Genomic DNA, 19,453 nt, shown 5'->3' on the forward strand with positions numbered 1-19,453 from the left:
GTACACATCCGCACAGGGTTTTCACTGATTATTAACTGTGTAGGGGGAACCTTTAGGACATGCCCTTTCAGGTCCAATGAGCTGATCTGACAAAAGGAGACTTTGTGTGGTTAACCACATGAAAAAAAAGTCTCTCTCATGGAACTACTTAGCAGACGAAGAAGTGACCTTTCAACTATAGCATCATGGGATTCAAGTTCAGCATGACACTGGAAATTAAAGTCTGGCATTTCTGGTGAGCAGCTTAGGTCCATTAACTGTTCACTGTAATGTGTTATCTGTTTAGTTTTACAAGTAATGCCCACTCAGTTCTTGAATTAGAACTAAACAGTCATATTCCATGTCGTATACACAGTACAGCATTTCACCCCATTACTGAAATGCATCCACTTTTGCAGTGGTATGTAAAGTTAAACTAGGTTGTGTAGGTTTCCCAGGGCTAGCCTTGGAAAACGGCACCCTGGGAGAACTTTTATTTTGGGGTCCCCGCCCCATCACTCCTAGCCCCCACGGGCTCCCTGGGCTTCCCCCCCTCCATTACCTCTGAGCCCCACTGCCTCCCCCAGTATCTAAATTTGTATTGAAAGGAGATGCCAGAGGCTAGAGTTCAGCCCCTGCACAAATTAAGCACTGGCAGGGCGGCCTGACACTGGCGGGTGCTGGCCGGACATCCAGCTCTGAAGGCAACACCACTGCCAGGAGTAGCGCAGAAGTAAAGGTGGTACGGTATACGGTGTATTGCCACCTTCCTGCGCTGCTGCTGTGGCTTGTGGTGCCTGGTGCTCGGCATGTGGCTTCAGGCAGGCTTCGTGCTGTCACAAGGGGGCTGAACCTTGCCAGAGCCCACAGCCCTCCTGCAGCCACTGGCTCACCCAGGGCGCCATTTCAGATTTGGTGGGGAGGAAGGAAACTTTCACCATGATTCCAGGGACTACTTAGGCACTGAAAACTTGAAGGTTTTTGCAGAGAACTTAGGAATTAGCGGACAGGAGCACTGTATCTATTTGTTATATAAAGAAATTGAAATTATAATTATATATATATATACACACACACACACACACACTCCAATGAAAGCCATGTTTAAAGTTTATATGTAAATTTAGAACAATTAGGAGATTATACAGAAAATATTCCCAATCCCGAGCACTGAGATATCAGTTCTGGAGCTTTAACACAGATATCAGAAAGACACATTTGATATGTTGTACACTATCTTTAGTAGAGATAAATAAAAATAAATAAAATGTGCTTACCTTCTCTAACAGACACACTTACTGCCATTACCTACTTTATTTTAGTCAATTGTTTTTCACTAAAAACAATTTCAACATATGTGATTAAGGTTCTTCTTCTCTTATTAAGAAAGGGAATTTATTTTTCTAATTATTTTGGCATTTATGCTAACCAATCACAAACATGTATGTGATTCACAAACATCTGACTCCATCATTGCTATTGGTATCATAGTTGGAGCTGCATTTATTTTCATGCAAATTTTAAAGTTATTTTACAGATACAACTAAAAATAAAATTTGAAAATAAGCGACCGTCATCTGCCCGGTGTCTAAAGTTATATGTTAGCTAATGTTTTTAAACTGGCACTGCTAAGGTTAGTACACACTTAAGTTGCATTCTGGGAAGATACTATTATTTGATTGTACCACAATAATGAATTACAAAGCACAATATGATAAAAGCAATAATGATAATTACTCCAGCCAGGACAGGTTAGGCATTTTAGAACTCACTATTCAAAGAATTAAATGTCAGCATAAGAGAGAAATAAAATTATGAAATGCACAGACCAGTCAAAACCGAAAATAAATGCACTTTGAAAGAATAAAATTAGAGAATATATGTGCATTGCAGGAAGTACCAACAAGCGACAACAACAACAGAAGTATGTGTCAGGGGGTGAGCGTGAAAGAGACTGTGTGAGCTTAGGGAGTGTATGAGAGACCGCATGCTGCCCCTTTAAGAGAAGGCACTCACCAGTCTGAAGGAAAAGCTCCTTCAGACACAGCAGCAGCCACTACCAGCAGCTCCATCCCTTTCTCGGTGAGTCCTGTCCGCACCCCCAACCCTGCGGACTTGCAGTTCATTGGGGAAGCGGGGGGAACAGGGGACACCCTGACATCAGCGGCACCTCACTCCCCCACCCACAGCAGACAGGAAGCTCCAAGGAGCAGCTGCAGGGCCGGCTCCAAGGCAGCGGGCAGGAGCCACGGGGCTGCAGATGCCGGCAGAGCAGCAGCGGGAGGGGCACCCCTGCTCCAGACATGCCCCATTTATAACAGCGCTCCCAGCCTTGGCCCAGTTTGCCCCTATGTAAGGCCAGCCCTGAGGTTTCCTCTCAAGTAGCTAAAACTAATTACAGGAGTAGTTTAGGTAAACAGGATGCAGGTACACAAGCTGCTAACTTTATGAAGATGTTCCAGATTAGGGTGACCAGATGTCCCGATTTTAAAGGGACAGTCCCGATTTTTGGGTCTTTTTCTTATATAGGCTCCTATTACCCCCACCCTCTGTCCCACTTTTTCACACTCACTGTCTGGTCACCCCACTCCAGATTCTCCTCTGAAGGAGACCCATTCCAGCGGAACAGTGGCCTGGTATGCCAGGGGTTCTCAACCTTTTTCTTTCTGAGCCCACCCCCCTGCATGTAATAAAAATTCCATGGCCCACCTGTGCCACAACAACTCTTCTTCTCAATATAAAAACAAGGGGTAGCAAGCAGAGCAAAGCTAAGTTGCTCAGGCTTCAGCTTCAGCCCCAGGTTGCAGGGCTCAGGGCTTCAGCTTTCTGCCCTGAGCCCCCCGCAAGTCTAATGCAGGCCCTGCTTAGTGGCCCCCCTGAAACCTGCTTGCAGCCCCCCAGGGGGCCCCAGACTCCTGGTCGAGAACCACTGCTGTACGCTATGTAGCAGGCACTGGTTCAGTAGTGACTGAGAGGGAAGCACATCACCACCATCAGTTCCTGTAGTACACTCCACTTTCCTTTGGAGATCCCCATCCAAGTACTGACTAGACTGCAGTACTAGTCTGCAGACTGACTAGCCCTTCTTAGGCCTGGTCTACACTACGGGGTTAGGTCGAATTTAGCCATGTTAGGTTGATTTAAAAATGACTGCGTCCACACAACCAGCCCCATTCTGTCGACCTAAAGAGCTCTTAAAATCAACTTCTATACTCCTCCCCGATGAAGGGAGTAGTGCTAAAATCGACCTTGCTGGGTCGAATTTGGCGTAGTGCAGATGCAAATTGATGGTACTGGCCTCCAGGAGCTATCCCAGAGTGCTCCATTGGGACTGCTCTGGACAGCACTTTGAACTCCGATGCACTAGCCAGGTACACAGGAAAAGCCCCAGGAACTTTTGAATTTCATTTCCTGTTTGGTCAGCGTGGTGAACTCAGCAGCACAGATGACCATGCAGTCCCCCCAGAATTGTAGAGCGTAGAATGTTTCTACGCTTCCCCTATCATCTCCATCCCTGAGGTTATTGCAGATTAGAAGGTGGGGAAAAAAAAAACTGCACTTGCAATGACATGTTTTCTGAGCTCATGCAGTCCTCCCGCACTGACAGGGCACAGTCTAATGCATGGAGGCATTCAGTGGCAGAGGCCAGGAAAGAAGTGAGCACGAAGAGTGGAGGCAGGACGCGATGCTGAGGCTAATGGGGGAGCAAACGGAGATGATGAAGCGTCTGTTGGAGCTGTAGGAAAGCCCACAAGAGCTCAGCCCCCTGCTGCATCCACTGTATAACTGCCTACCCTCCTCCCCATGTTCCATAGCCTCCTCACCCAGATGCCCAAGAATGCTGGAGGTGAGGGATGGGGGAGTGGAAAGGCTCCAGGCACCCAGCCACTCCACTCCAGAGGATGATCCAAGCAACAGAAGGCTGTTATTCAAACAGTTTGATTTTTAGTGTGGCTACAATAAGCAATGTGGCCTTGTCCTTCCCTCCTCCCCCACCCCACCCAGTCTACCTTGTCCATTATCTCTCTCTCTCTCTTTTTTTTAACCACTTAATAAAGAAAGAATGCATGGTTTCAAAACAATAGTTACTTTATTTTGAAGGGGGGAGAGTAGTTGTCTTATAGGGAATTAAAATCAACAAAGGGGGTGGGTTTGCATCAAGGAGAAACACACACAACTGTCACACCTGGCCAGTCATGGCCAGTCACGAAGTCTGGCCAGTCATGAAGCTGGTTTTCAAACCTCTCTGATGTGCAGTGCACCTTGCTGTGCTCTAATCACCCTGGTGTCTGGCTGCTCAAAATCGGACGCCAGGCGATCTGCCTCAACCTCCCACCCCGCCATAAACGTCTCCCCCTTACTCTCAGATATTATGGAACACACAGCAAGCAGCAAGAACAGTGGGAATGTTGGCTGTGCTGAGTTCTGACCTAGTCAGCAAACAGCACCAGCGAGCTTTTAAACGTCCAAAGGCACATTCTGCCACCATTCTGCACTTGCTCAGCCTACAGTTGAACTGCTCCTTACTAGTGTCCAGGCTTCATGAGCCATGGGAGCAAGGGGTAGGCTGGGGTAGGTGCGACCGCACGGTGCTGCCAGCTGAGAGAGCAGCCTGAGGCAGAAGCCTCCAGCTCGCATGATATTCCAGGCAGGACTGAACCTCTGTGAGATGAAACTTAAAGAAGAGAATGACCTGGAGTCTCTGGCTACCATTTGGTGCTCTAAGAGGAGGATAGCCATGTCTGTCCAGGTGCCCCGATCAACCTCACCAAGGTCTGCCAGGAGACATATGACGGCTATCAATCCTACTGCACCATCTGCCGCAAAGGCAAGGAGCTGCTGCTGTGTAGCAATGCAGTACCGCATCTGCCAGCAGCACCCAGGAGACGTACAGTGATGGTAAGCTGAGCGGGCTCCATGCTTGCCATGGTATGGTGCCTGCACAGTAACCCAGGAAAAGAGGCGCAAAAAGATTGTCTGCCATTGCTTTTACCGGGGGGAAGAGGGAGGGAAAATGAGGTGACCGCATTGTTTTCAAGTTTTGATTTAAAGGTGCAGGATCAATACTACTGTAGACGGAGGGTAATATTTTTCAAAAATATGGAAATGACTTAAGTGCCTAAGTCACAATGGGATTTATGTGCTCATGGAAATTTTAAGATGAAATTTTATCTCTGTAAAATAAGTATAGTGGAAGCACCAGAAATGTCTCTACACTGCCTGACCTAGGTGCATTCATACCGAGTGAGAGAAACTCCTCAGAGGCACGACAATTCAGTGTCACTGTTCATTCAGTCCTTGACCTCTGCTAAAACTACCTACACAGATGCGGGTTTTGATAATGGCTTTTGGTGATACAAAATCCTGTCCATTGGGAACAGGGCCCCATCTCACAGTCATTAATAATTTTCCATTACAACTGTCTGACCTGATTTAGTTCTGAACTAGCAACTTAAAGGACTATCGATTCCACTAGCAGCCTCCCAAGCTAGCCAGTCCCTAAAGAGTGAACAAAGGAGGCAGCTCACTGCTACCCTGGAATCAGTCAGGACTAGGAACACTCTTTCCCCAGTACATCAGCTCCGTCACTGCTAAAAGTGCTATGCTACTGGAACCCAAGCCCCTTCCCAGTGACACAGCCAGGAACGCTCACTGGCTTTCACTGTGCAGGGGGTGCCTTGGAAAAGGAGCTTTTGCTCAGGGTGGTGGCAAAGAGTTTAACACAGCTTGTCAGCATGGTTCAAAGCTGCTTACAAGCAGCAGAAAGTAGAGACAGCCAAAATAGGGGAGAGAGGTTCTTAAGAGGAAAGAGATGCAGAGAAAACTGGAGGAGTAAGAGGAAAAGAAGGATGATCCATAAGCGTACTACACTTTGTTACAAAAACTGTTCCGCATGAGTTTTGTAGGTTACTAAGAAAGTTAATTTGTTCAAAGGGACAGAAAAGCAAGGAGGACAGAGAGGTTTTCTAGGTTAATGGTTTCCTTAATATTCCTGCTGGATTCTTTGCCCCTCTAAACATAGCACAGAGAAAAAAAAATAAAGATCCAGCTGGATCATCAGGAGCAGGTTCAAGAAACAGTTCTCTTGCCTCTCAATAGTTTTCGTTTTGGAACATATAAAGGGACACTGGACCCTTGCTGGTTATAACATTTAAACACTTATTTAAATCTGGAAAAATTAAATCCCTTCCAGTAATGTAGGCAGTTAGGAAGCAGAGTAGTAGTATTTGAGTCATTCAAAAATGTGGTTGTAAAAAAATCCAATGTGTAAATGCCTACTACTGATATACAATGCCTAGTACAAATATGCCTCACTGAGCATCCACTTTCAGTGACAGCTGTGTAGTGTGTCTATTAAGCTGTATTTCTTTCCGAATTTTGTTGAAGGTTAGCAGAGAGCCTGGAATCAGCGACAGCAGAACCTCGAGCTGCTGTATGCATCTGCTCCTCTCTAGTCTTCCCCATCACTACAGCAAGAGCTAATCTGAATTTGTGAGGACTCCTAGAAGCAAGTAGGAATGTGTTAGGAGTGATGTCTAGTGTTTCATTATGACCTGTATGCTGCATCACTTTCCATCAGTAAGAGAATGGAAATTGTAGCCATGCGGAACAGACAAAAGATAAATAACTAACTGTGAGGAGGAAGTAAATCCCTTGTTTTGATTGCTGGGAAAAAGGAAAAATAAATATTGTAGGAATGTTCTCTAATATTGGACCTTCATTAGGGTGGATTATTTGATAGATAAACCTTTCCCATTATCTGTTTTAAATGGACAGCATATTTGTTGGAGCTATTTCACCATCTTAATAAAAAGGGAAAAATGATCAGGTTTTGGGTTCCTCTTTCATTGCTAGTACTTTAAAAAAAAAAAAAGTCACGTCACTGTTGCCAAGATGTCCATACATTTGGGGGGAAAGAGAGGGGGAAAAAATGCAGAACAGTTGGGGGTGGAAGGACAACAGAAGTAGATTATTTTCTCCTTATTCTTATGTGGGTGTGAGTTATGCATAGATATTTTAAAATGGACTCATGGCATTGCAGTTGCAATTCCTTAATTCAAGCTGCAAGACTTTCCATCACAGCCAATTTTTAATGATATTTAGTTAGATTTCTAGCTGTAACACTAGACCTTTGTAATTTTTTTAAAGAGTGTATCTTGTGAACATCAATAAAGTAGTATTTTATAACACTGTTAAACTTAAAAATAAATCCTGGGTAACTGTAAAAAATCAAATCCACTCAAATCTTTTGCCCATGCAGAATAAGACATGACTTTTACATATGGTTACTTGAAAGTTTTGTTACAGGATCAAAAAAAAAAAAAAAAAAACAACCACAACAACAACAACGATAGTTTCAAAAAGTACCCAGTTCAGTAAGGCAGCCTCAGTGCACAAATATTAATTATAGACTTACATTAGTAATCTAGTTTGGTAACCGGCTCTTAATTTCCTCCTTCACTTAACATTTTAATTGGACCCATAACTGCTAGTAGTAAGAATGTAAACAAGAGTCCCAACTCTCCATACGGAAACACAAAATCCTTTCAGGGAGAAGGAGAAGAGAAGCAGCCCTCTCCTAGCTTTACTCTTCTGTTCTACTCAGCCACTAGAACAGAGGTATACCCTGAGCTATCCCAACCACAAAATCCAAAGCTGACCGACTGTTTTGTCTCTATGCCCGACAAGCAGCAAAGACAATGTTCTGTCTTCTACTGCTTAAAGACAATGATTATGTATTCCTTTTCTTTTACACAAGACCGGTAGAGCAAGGAAACTCACTGCAGTTTGTTGCCAGGTTTAAGACGAATGAACCGCCGTGTTATACCGATATCCAGCTCCCAACAGAGCTGAATGGTGCAAGGATTACTCACCTTGACAAACAAAGCAACCACCTGCTCAGTCACATGAAGACTTCGGATGAGAATTACTGTTGGTCTGGTGGCATATCTTAGCTCCTTAATTGTTATAGTAACCCCACACCTACCATCCTTGTCACAACTAAGGAAAAGGTGTTTCAGGGGGGTGGGGGAGGCTTTTTTGGAAACATGTTTTAAAACATGTATAGACAAGGCAAATTGTATTAGAACATGTTAGCTGGTAAAGTGAGCCCTAGTGAGCATAGGCACCAACTTCCACTGTTCCTGGTGGGTGCTTGACCCCACCCCCTGGCCCCACCCCTGCACTGCCCTCACCCCGCCCCCTTCTACGCTGTTTTGGGGAAGGGGTAGGGCAAAAAAAATTGGTCAGCTCTAGAACAGCCCTATTGCTCTCACCCTGAAGCTTTCTGTGAGAGCTCTTCTCAGCCACCTTGCTAGTATCCAATTCCAGTGCTCTACTCTCAGCCTCAAGTACACAGCACAAAGTCATTAGAAACGACCATATCAGATGATGCCTGGGGCCCAAGTAGCAAGGTACCTTTGTCTCAGACAGTGCCAGAGACAGCAATTCTAGCACCTTCCTTTTGAGTAGAGGTCGATTATTGACTGAACCTGCCCAGAGGGGGAAGTTTCACATGTTGTTAGTCTGCTCGTGCTCTGAATCATGAAGTTTTTAATCCTATCTGTTGTAACATTGGGTGCTCTCACTATCCAGAAAAAAAGAAAACACTAATTCTACAAAGCGCTTTGCCTCAATGATCATTTGTGGCAATGCGGTGCTACAAACTTATGCCATATAAAAATAGTGGGTTTTTGCATCAGTTAAAAGAAACGGAGTACTTGTGGCACCTTACAGACTAAGAGCTACAGCTCACGAAAGCTTATGCTCAAATAAATTGGTTAGTCTCTAAGGTGCCACAAGTACTCCTTTTCTTTTTGCGAACACAGACTAACACAGCTGCTACTCTGAAACCTTTGTATCAGTTCTAAGTTTGTTGCCTTTCAATTTGATTAACCATTTATTTCCCTGTTCTCGTATGAGAACAGATCGATGGAAGCATTCAATTTATCTTCTCTACACCATTAATCTTACCTCTATCCTATCCCTTCAAATTGCAAGAGAGCCCTTTTGAAATCTCCACAAAGCTCAATTCAGAAGCAGAATCTGAAGTAATTCAAGAGTAAAAAAGCCTATCAGCTGCTGCTATGGTATCAGGACTACAGTGTCCTTCATTACCCCATTAGGACCCTAACAATGCTCATCAAGGGAAATCACTCCTGCTTGCTCACTGCTCTGAAGCAGATCCATTTCAACTGCTATAGCCATTAAGCTACTAACACTGGTGGAGTTCTTAAATGTAGGGGGGGGTCACTCAGATGTCTGGAGGAACCACTGGCAGGACAAGCGACATTTCTCCCCTTAAACAGTTCCAGTTATACCTTATCTGCCCAGCTACCCAGTAAGCTAAATAACGCATTGGGTAGCTGGTTGTACATTTTACTTTGAAGCAGCAAGCAAAATTAAAGACCTGTTGTCTAACATATGGGGTTTGACCATTGCTGGGGATTATCTGCTTAAAACATGAAAGACTTTCAAAAGCCCACCAACAGTACTGTAGTCAGTCCTGGATTTATTTCCCATTAGATTTCTTACGTTATGAATCTGGGGATCATGCTAGCGAGATCATTTCAAAATAAAATAATGCTAAATACAGGAATTTGCTGTCAGGCACATTACAATGGCTAACATCGCAGAGGGTATGCGATAGCTTTTGTTGCAAGGCAGAGACAGCAGTTTAACACATTTTTCAATGTATATTGTTGCGGCAATGGAGTATTTTGAACAGTGTGTTAAATCAAGCCAATAATCCTGGACCTAGCCGAAAGCCTACTGAAGTCGTCAGAAGATGCTCATGGACATCAACTGAATTTGGATCAGGCCCCTAACCAACACTGATGTTGGATAGTACTCCAACCACTAAGTGAGGAAAACAACCAGTCATCTTTAGTGGATCAGTTTATCATTAGACCGGAGTGTTTTAAAAAAATAAATAAATAAAATTTGAAAGCTCTCTCAACTTTACAAAAAACAAAAATAAATGTGTATATATAAACAAAAATACAAATTGGTTTCTAACAATATGGTTTCACACATTAAGTACAAGTAGTTTTTCAGGTTCTTACAAAAATCCAAAACTAGTTGGCTGAAAGATAATGGTTCCAATACAGAGTCATTAACTTAAAAAATAAAACCTCCTAGTGTCAAGTTATGAAGTTATCTGAAGAGTCATCCAGTCATACTGCATCTCTGCAAACACACAGCAGCTGTGTCTTTGCAGCATTTCTCTTCGAAGGCTCCCTTGGGGCCCATTTCCCTGAAATTCATAGGGACTTGCGGCTGTTTGTTCTGATAGGATCTTCCTTGAATTTTTCCAGTGTCATTGCTTGCTCTCCCTGTGGGGAGTCTTTATAGGATGGATCAGAATTTGTTAACATTCTCCTCTCTCTGTTTCTCCCCACATCAACTGAGAGTGCAGCTCAGGGTGTACTCTTCAAGAGGAGTGGGACAAGTAAATGGTGGTTTTACAGAGAGCTGAAAGAAGTCTTATTAATTGATCCCAATGCTCGGTGCCTGGCACCATAATATTACTTGGAGAGGCTTCCATTACCCACACTTGCTGCCTTTTCAGCCCTTCCCCAAAGGCAATGCCTCTGGGGACAAACAATGTGTCTAGTTCCCAGCCAAGACAGTGGGAATGGGTGGAGCGCACATGGAGATGAAAGAGACAAAAAGGATACCGCCCCAGCAACCAGTATATCAAGCAAGAAGGGGACATCCCATTTTGGTCTCAGACATTTCACAGTGTCTCTGGTGTTTCTAAGGCACCTATCACCAGGCCAAATAACCTTATAGTTTAAAAGCTAAAATTACCAAGTGGGAAGATGATGAAATGTATCATGCTCCATACTTAAGGCTGTATGATAAGCCATTTGCCCCCACATATGATTCTTGACTCTCCTGTGCATATTGCTACTGAGCAACTCTCACCTCTTTTGTCTGCTTAATGGGGGTCTCAAGTGTATGTCAACCAGGCTACTCCACAACAGTTACATAGGTTTACCGCTCTTTTCCTGCCTTATTACATGGGCCAGGTTCCCTCACAGAGTTTCCGGAAGTCTTCTGTTGGAGGGAGCTTTCAGGGGAATGGGCCCTGGAACCCAAGATCCAGGCTGGATTGGAGATCTCTGCTGAAAGTCGGGCCCATCTACCCAAAGGTCCTGAGTCGTCAAACTGGCTGTAGGACATCCTGCTCTAACACAACTCCAATTCAGCTGTGACGCCAGGGACTCCCTCACGCAGGGATGGGCAAACTTTTTGGCCCAAGGGCCACATCTGTGTATAGAAATTGTATGGTGGGCAATGAATGCTCACGAAATTGGAGTTGGGGTCTGGGAGGGGGGTGAGGGCTCTGGCTGGGGTTGCAGGCTTTGGGGTGATGCCAGAAATGAGGAGTTCAGGGTGCGAGAGGGAGCTCTGGGCTGGGGCCAAGGGGTTCGGAGGGCGGGAAGGGGATCAGGGCTGGGTTAAGGGGTTGGGGCACAGGAGGGGCTCAGGGGTGCAGGCTCTGGGCGGCACTTACCTCAAGCGGCTCCCAGTAGCAGCAGCAGGTCCCGTCTGGCACTACGCAGAGGTGCAGCCAGGTGGCACTGCTGCACGTTGCCCCATCCACTGCCTCACAGATCCCATTGGCTGTGGTTCCAAGCCAATGGAAGCTGTGGGGGGCAGCACTTGGGGCAGGGATAGCATGCGGAGCAGAGCTCCCGGCTGCCCCTACGTGTAGGAGCCCAGAAGGGGGACATGCCGCTGCTTCTAGGAGCCACGCGGAACGGACCCTGACCCTGCTTCCCGGCTGGAGCGCCAGAGCAGGAGAAGCCCCAGACCCCGCTCCCCAGCAGGAGCTCAAGGGCCAGATTAAAATGGCCCATGGGCCAGATCTGGCCGGCAGATCATAGTTTGTCCACCCCACCTTAGCGCCTCTCTTCTTAAGGGGGTTCCTTAGTACAAAGGGGCTCTGTAGGAAAGTTAATTCAACCTCAAACTGAGACTGGAGCTGGAGGTAGGCTATTTGCATGCCACCCAGTCCTCCCCACATGACCCGTCCCTGAAAAGCGTTTTGTGCTAGCATAGGAACAAAAAGGGGGACTGCTTCAGAGGCAGCTGTTCCCCCTATCGCACCCAGGTCTCCTTTACGTATGGATAAGGCTATGTTTTAGTCACAGGTATTTTTAGTAAAAGTCACAGACAGGTCACGGGCAGTAAACAAAAATTCATGGCCCTTGACCTGCTCATGACTTTTCCTAAAAATACCCATGACTAAAACCTGAGGGGGGGTGGGCGACCTGGGGAAGCGCGGTTGGTGGGGCCAGAAGGCTCCCTACCTGGCTCCATGCTCCCCCACAGCAGCAGCAGAGTTTAGGTGTGGGAGGGGGCAGGGGCACAGACTGAGGGAGGCAGGCTCTGGGCAGTGCTTACCTAGGGGGCTCCCCGGAAGTGGCGACATCCCCCTCGCTCAGCTGCTAGGTGGCAGTGTAGCCAGGTAGCTCTGTGCGCTGCCTCCACTCTGGGCACCACCCCCACAGCTCCCATTGGCTCCCTCCCATACCCAAACTCTTCTGCCCCAGCAGTGGCCAGTGAGCCTGGTGCAGGGGCTGCCTGAGCTGCCTGAGTCAGGTACACTAGCTGCTGCAAAAGCCACAGAATCCGTGACTTCTGTGACAAACTCGCAGCCTTACGTATGGCTCACTGGGATCGGGAGAGATCTGGCCACCAGTTCTGAGTCTCACACACCCACAAAATCACAAGCACCTCCACTGAAGTCAATGGAATTACTCTGGATTTCCACTAGTTTAACAGTAGAATTAGGCCCAAGGTGCACTGAATTTACTGTGTTTTCATATAGTGTCTTGATTAAACAGATCATCCTGCACTCCCATGTTTATTTTATGCACTGTTTGTTCCAAGGATATATTTAGTGGGTGAATGATGTGGTAGTTGTCACTGCATTTCCTGTTTAGCATTTCTAATTGTAATTTCTTTGGTTAAAGAAAATCAGTGTATATTGCAACATCCCTAGCTACAGCTGCCTGCCAAGACATCCATTCAATCCCTGTGCCCCACTGAAAAAGTCAGGGAAGAGTTAGAGTGAGGCACTGGATTTATAACAGAGAAAATCCATAACTGCAGCTTCTTATTTATGGCATTATGTTAAATTTTAGGCGGCTGCCATTAGAGTAACAATGCAGCTTGTTCTTGTTTGAATATATAGTATATCAGCCAACTGTACCAAGCTATTTGCAGGGGCTGGTGTGTGGGCATGCGTATGTGGAAGACATAGTAACAAAACCTCATTTGAAAGTAATGTCCATTGTATTAATTTTTTTCTATGTTTGATCAAATGGAAGGGTAATATTTTTTAGAACAATTGAATAGTAATTGATGCACTTTTAAAAAGTTTTTACAGTGTCAACAAGATTGGTCTCTGCCTTACTTTGTAGCTTTATTCATTTTTATTGTATTCGAAAGTGTAACACAAACTACAGTATTTGGGATTTCAAATCACCCACACAATAGAGAAAGCTCTTATCTCTCACACATACCTCCTTTCAGGTATCTTTCTAGGGCAGAATAAGAGTTTATTTACTCTGCAATAATTGATGTCAAACATCTAAAACTCCCTGCATTGTTATATGATTGAGTTTTAGAGATATGTTTGACAATTATTGCTGAGTAAATAGACTCTTGGGACCAGATCCTCAGTTAGCAAAAAACAGCATCAAGCCACTGAAGTCAAGAGAGCTACATTGATTTACACCATCCTGAGGACCTGATTCTAATGCCTTCAGAAGGTAAGTCAAAAGAGAATTGATCAAGTTGTGTATTTGTAACAGTTTTCCAGTTTAAAACCTGCACTTGTATTAGTCAAGTACAAATCTTTTGTGGGTTGCTACAAAAAATCATACTAGTATCAAAATAAGATAAGTCTCAAGATAAGACTCGTCTAGGAACCTAGTGAACTAGAAGGAGGACTGGTACTGTCTGCCAGAATACATTACCCAAAGCCCTTTCTGCACTACTGTTCAAATCTTGAGTCCAATCCTGCATTCCGAATGCACCCCAAACTCCCTGTGACATGAGTGGGACCTTCAGCATGCCAAGAATGCTGACTGGGTGCCTTATTAGAAAGAATCTTTCTTGTTAACAAGGTGCTGACACTTGTTTCCCTGGTCAGGGACGAGCTATGTTAGCATGAGTTTGTAAAGTGACTGTAGAGCAAGTTGAGGGGGTGGAAAAGAATGAGCTGACGTAGCCTCAGCAGCCAAGTGAGAAGACTAACAATTACAACATATTTGTTTTTTTAATCTGACCTTATTCTTGCATTGAATTCTCATGGAAATCTAGTAGAGCTTGAAACTAGAATATTAGAAATATGAAGTCCCTCTGCCCACACAAATAATTAAGTTGTTTTCATGTATTAAACATCCACTTGTCAGGGGAATGGGGATAGCGGAGTTGTAAATGAGGAAAACAGATAAACACAAAAGAAAAAAAGCTGTGTGTCACTGATATAGTGTATTAAACTTTTCACTTGGCTAGAAAAGGAAGGATGCTGAGCTTCTAATGAATTAGGAAATCCAATTTGCTGTCATATGTCCCCCCCCCCCACCACTTCAGACTAATATTTTCTTCTCAGGCCTCAACCGAACAAACTTCTATCTCCCAGTCAATTAAGCAGAAGTAGTAGTGATCAGCACCAAGTGGAGTCCTGATGTGGGAAAGCTGAAGTGTGGGTCCTACACTGTTAGTGCAAAAGGGGAAGAAAAAGGACCGCCCCACTGCTCCCTCCTCCCCTCCCCCACCCCCCAAATCAAGTTTGGGTCCTGAGCTGGGAGTGCTGAAGAAGGAGCAGAAGGATGGAGGGGTTCTGCACTGCACTGCGGGCCTCCATCCGAAAAAGCAGCATTGCTCTAAAGATAAGCATATCCAGCCACTCCTCAGACAGAGTGAGGAAAGGCCACCAAAAGCAGGGTGTGAAAGACAGTAAGAGATAATTGAGGTAACCAAGAAAAACACCACCAAAAAGGGACCTGATGACAGTCTTCAGATACTTAAAGGCTGTTAAGAAGAGAGCAGCGATCAATTGTTCAAGTCCACTGAAGGTAGGACAAGAAGTAATGGGCTTCATCTGCAGCAAGGGAAATTTAGGTGACATATTAGGAAAAGTTTTCTAACTGTAATGATAATTAAGCTCTGGAACAGGCTTCCAAGGGAGGTTGTGGAATCCTGCCACTGGAGGTTTTTTAAGAATAGGCTGGACAAACACGTCAGGGATGGTCTAGGTATCATCCTTGGTCCTGCCTCAGCACAGGGGGTTGGATTAGAGGACCTCTCAGGGTCCCTTCCAAGCCTACATTTCTATGATTCTAGGATTAAGAGGTGGTGTCAAGAACAGTAAAAAGACATTTCAGGAGATGCCTTAAGTATTGGCTGACATAGGGTTTCTCAAGGCTCTATCCTGGGGGGAAAAAAAAAAGATAAACTGCTTACTTGCACACAAGCAAGTAGTAAATTTCCACAAATACCAAATATCTATTATTTTATTATTAAAATATCAATATTTTAAGGTTAAAATCCCTCTATATTACATTCTCATGTATGAAAAGGCTAAGCCAGAGTTCTCTGTGCTCACCTTAGCTTCAGTGAAAATGCACATAGAGCAAACTTTCAGGTGTGGCTAAATGGTAAGACCTTATAGTCAATTTCCTGTTTCCCCTGCAGAGTCAATTTCCTCTTTTGTTAAGTGTGGCTCTTTCACATAACAGGGGAGAGAAACACATTTAAACAAGAAAGTGCAACCGTAAAGCTACCAAAACTGGCAGAGGACTCAGAAGCAGGTGTAGAAACTGAAAGGACTTAATTCTTTACCAACTACACTTCCAGTTGATGGTGTCCCTTCAATAAAAGCACCCACTCACATCCCTTTGGAAGAGACAATTGACTAAGACAGGGGAGACAAACTGAGCCTGAGAAGGACACACAATATAACAATGTACATTGCCAAAGAGCCACAGTAATATATCAGCAGCCCCCCGCCTCCCCATCAGCTCCCCCACCCTGCTCCCAGCGACTCCCACCCACTGGCAGCCCCCCCAATCAGCACCTCCCCCTCTTTCCCTGCATCGCCTGATCAGCTGTTTCATGGTGTGCAGGAGGCAGGGCCTGGGGCAGAGCCAGGGGTTGAGCAGTGAGCACCCCCTTGCACATTGGAAAGGGGATGCCTGTAGCTCCAGGCCCGGAGTCGGTGCTTATACAAGGAGCCGCATATTAACTTCTGAAGAGCCGCATGTGGCTCCGGAGCCACAGGTTGGCCACCCCTGGACTAAGAGGTTAGCACAGCCGGAGACTTTGCTTTTACACTGAAGAGCAGAAGTTGAGGCATCATTTTCCCCACTTGACTACTTTTTTGATTAATAAATCACTGGAGCAGTGATGCCCTACAGATCTACTGATGCAATGACCAAGTTCAGTTAAACACAGTGCTTTCAGCAGCATATATCTAAGCTAAGCACGGACTGCTGCTCTTTGAACAGGACTGATCTAGAGATGTGTGAATAAACTTGAACTGACATAGGCATGACAAAGCCACAGAAGTGGTTTCTTATGACTTGGCCCACCAGTGGTGTTCACATGACCACACAGATCTAACAGCCTAGGAACCAAATGTGCATTGTAGAAGGAAGATGTAACAGATCTCCCGTCCAGCTTCAGTGATGGGGGGGGGGCAGGAGGGGGAGAGGGAAGGTAAGCAACAATCAAGAGCTTTCACACTCATCCCTTCCCCACACACTCTTATTTTACACATGTATGAACTGAAGAAACCACTCTGGGCTTGCCACTGCTTGGCTTCTAGTGTATTTATTTACATCCATGTGAGTGAGTGTAAGTGAATATACAAGATCCTAGGTAGTGGAGAATCTGGCCCAGAGTGACCTGAAGTCACAGAGCAAGTCAGCGACAAAGCCAGCAACAAGTCACAGAAGTTTTGACTTCCAACCTTGTGCTCTACACTACTACCTGCAATTAAACTATGGGGGAGGAGGGTGGCAGTCTGTTAAACTATTAAATTGCCAGATCTGAGCAAACAATGAAATCATGTGTTGCAGCTCACAACATTTAAAGCAAGATTTAAAACTGAAGTAGAGAAGAAGGGTTGAAGTCATACTGCTCTTGAGTTACTGGCAAAAACTGAATCTTTAAAGAACTGCTTTGATTTCAGTTATGCAATTCTCTTGTTTTCACTTAAAATACTGAAAACTTCAGTATTTTTAATATTCATTTCCCCATCAAAAAACTTGGATGAATAAAGTGCTGTGTCACATTAGACTAATCTTACTCAAACATATGAAAACCATTGAGAATAACCCTGACATCATCCCGATGTTTACGCATCTCTGCGTCCAGCTTGCTTGACCTCTAGTAAGAGGTTAGTAAAAACACCACATCTGAAGACACACAGCAGATCACCTTAATTCAGTGATCTGCCCTTAAAGCCACGCCTACACACTAAGCAAGCCTCCAATTAGCGTCAGAACTCAATCTTTCCAAAAAAGAGATTGATGCGCATGTACCCCTGTTCAATAAGGGCATGAAACAGTCGGCTACAGCTAAGTCTTGAAGACATATCTGAAGATGAAGACTTAGGCATGGTACAACATTTGGGTTTCCTTTTAAGTCACAGGAGAGTGATACAAGTAGTACATTGGCACAAGATTCTGTGCCACACCCCCAAGACATGCAATACTAAACTCGCAGCCCAGGGAGAGAGAGAAGGCTCAGGGGACTTTTAAACCATCTTTGCACCCTCCCATTCCTGTGATGTTCTGGGTACTAGAGAAGTCCCTGGAGTAACTTTGAGGAGACAGACTCCCCTCCCCAGGCCTGCCTAAGGTTACAGCCATCTTCCCAGACTGCCCTATGGGCCACAGTGCTGTGGTCTTTCCCCCAGCATGCTCCTCCCACCTCTGACCTTCCCACATACCATGGCTTTTGAGGGGGAGGCTGCCTTATGGCCATCTCCACCATTCCTGTGCCTGGGGAAGTCATGTAGGGGAGACTTTAGGGTCCTTGTACACTACTCTGACCCTTTTACACCACCCAGCAGGGCGGAGCGTCTCACCCTTGGTGCAGGTATATCCCCATCACAGGCTCTTTGTCTGTTTTAAATCTCTGAGATCACAAGAACCTCTGGCGTAGGGATTGTCTCCTCTACGTATGTGCAGACCCCATCCCTCCGCAGCCATTGGGCATTACTGCAATGTGATTACTAGCACTAATAAAGGATTAGATAACCCAGGGCTCTGAAGACTTAATAAATGTGAAGATTTTACCTTGTCTTTGTATAAAAACTCTGAGCAGCGGGTTTGCACTCGAAACAGCCTTGAAGAAGTTATCATCATTATTAATAGGAAGAAGGTCCCCATGAACATCAGCATATCCAATCATCACCTCCATGCTGGATATGTGGTGGATGTGAAGAATGAGCTTGTAGAAGTCTTCAAACTTTCCCGGCTTGTAACGATCCAGAGAGAATCTTCGGAATTCTGCCCCAAACTACAACGGGAAACAGAAAGGACGTGAGTGGACAATGCTACAATTAAATAATCAGGTTGTGCAATTTAATAGAGCGTTTGTTGTTTTCCTCTCCCCTACACTGAACATGGCTGGACTGTGTCCTTCCAAGTCTACAGTTCCCAGATTATACTCTTGCAACCAGATTTGTATTATGCTAGAACAGACTACTTTGTAAAAATGTTATCCCTATTACAAATCAATGCTTGTTTACAAGCTTCTTAAAAGAGTCAGTTTAAAAAATGTTACTTTTTGTAAAAAAATAATACATTTCCACTAGAGCTAATAAAGCAAGATTTTACTAGAACTGACATTTAAGTTCAACTGTTCAACAGCAGCATCTCTGGTGTCCCTAAAATTACTCTTCTCAAACCAAAGTAGAGAAACATTCTTCACATCCAACTTCAAAAATAGCTAGTCAGCTGTTTGAAGTCATTTAAAAAAATCCTTGACATTTCCCCATCAACAGCACAATGAATTTAAACAACAAAAACAAACAAACCCCACACAAGACGTGTAGAGGTAAGTGTTGTACAGAGTACAGTCTTTCATTAAAAAGGGACATCATCAATTTCTACATGCTCTATAGCAGGGGTTCTCATACTGGGGGTTGGGACCCCACATGGGGTTGTGAGGTTATTACATCAGGGGTCACAAGCTGTCAGCCTCCACCCCAAACCCCGCTTTGCCTCCAGCATTTATAATGGTGTTAAATACATAAAAGTGTTTTTAAATTTATGGGGGGGTCGCACTCAGAGGCTTGCTGTGTGAAAGGCGTCACCAGCACAAAACTGAGAACCACTGCACTATAGTTTCTTGGTATTCAAGTCCCAGGAGTAAAAGTTCTTCAGATTCCAAGTGAGTCGTTACAGGGTTTTGAATTCTGCCACTCCATTAAATCAATTTT

General features: G+C 44.8%; 1 protein-coding gene across 1 annotated transcript in view; it reads right to left on the bottom strand.

Annotated features, from left to right (window-relative positions):
• Positions 1 to 19,453, bottom strand: part of PARD6G (par-6 family cell polarity regulator gamma) — a 106,064-nt gene that overhangs the window by 65,889 nt on the left and 20,722 nt on the right. The window contains exon 2 of the mRNA XM_073331840.1: positions 18,306 to 18,528. Coding sequence (XP_073187941.1) covers positions 18,306 to 18,528 — 223 coding nt within the window. The remainder of the gene's footprint in view (positions 1 to 18,305; positions 18,529 to 19,453) is intronic.

This window comes from Lepidochelys kempii, chromosome 2, assembly GCF_965140285.1.
Source record: "Lepidochelys kempii isolate rLepKem1 chromosome 2, rLepKem1.hap1, whole genome shotgun sequence".
Lineage (NCBI taxonomy): Eukaryota > Metazoa > Chordata > Testudines > Cheloniidae > Lepidochelys > Lepidochelys kempii.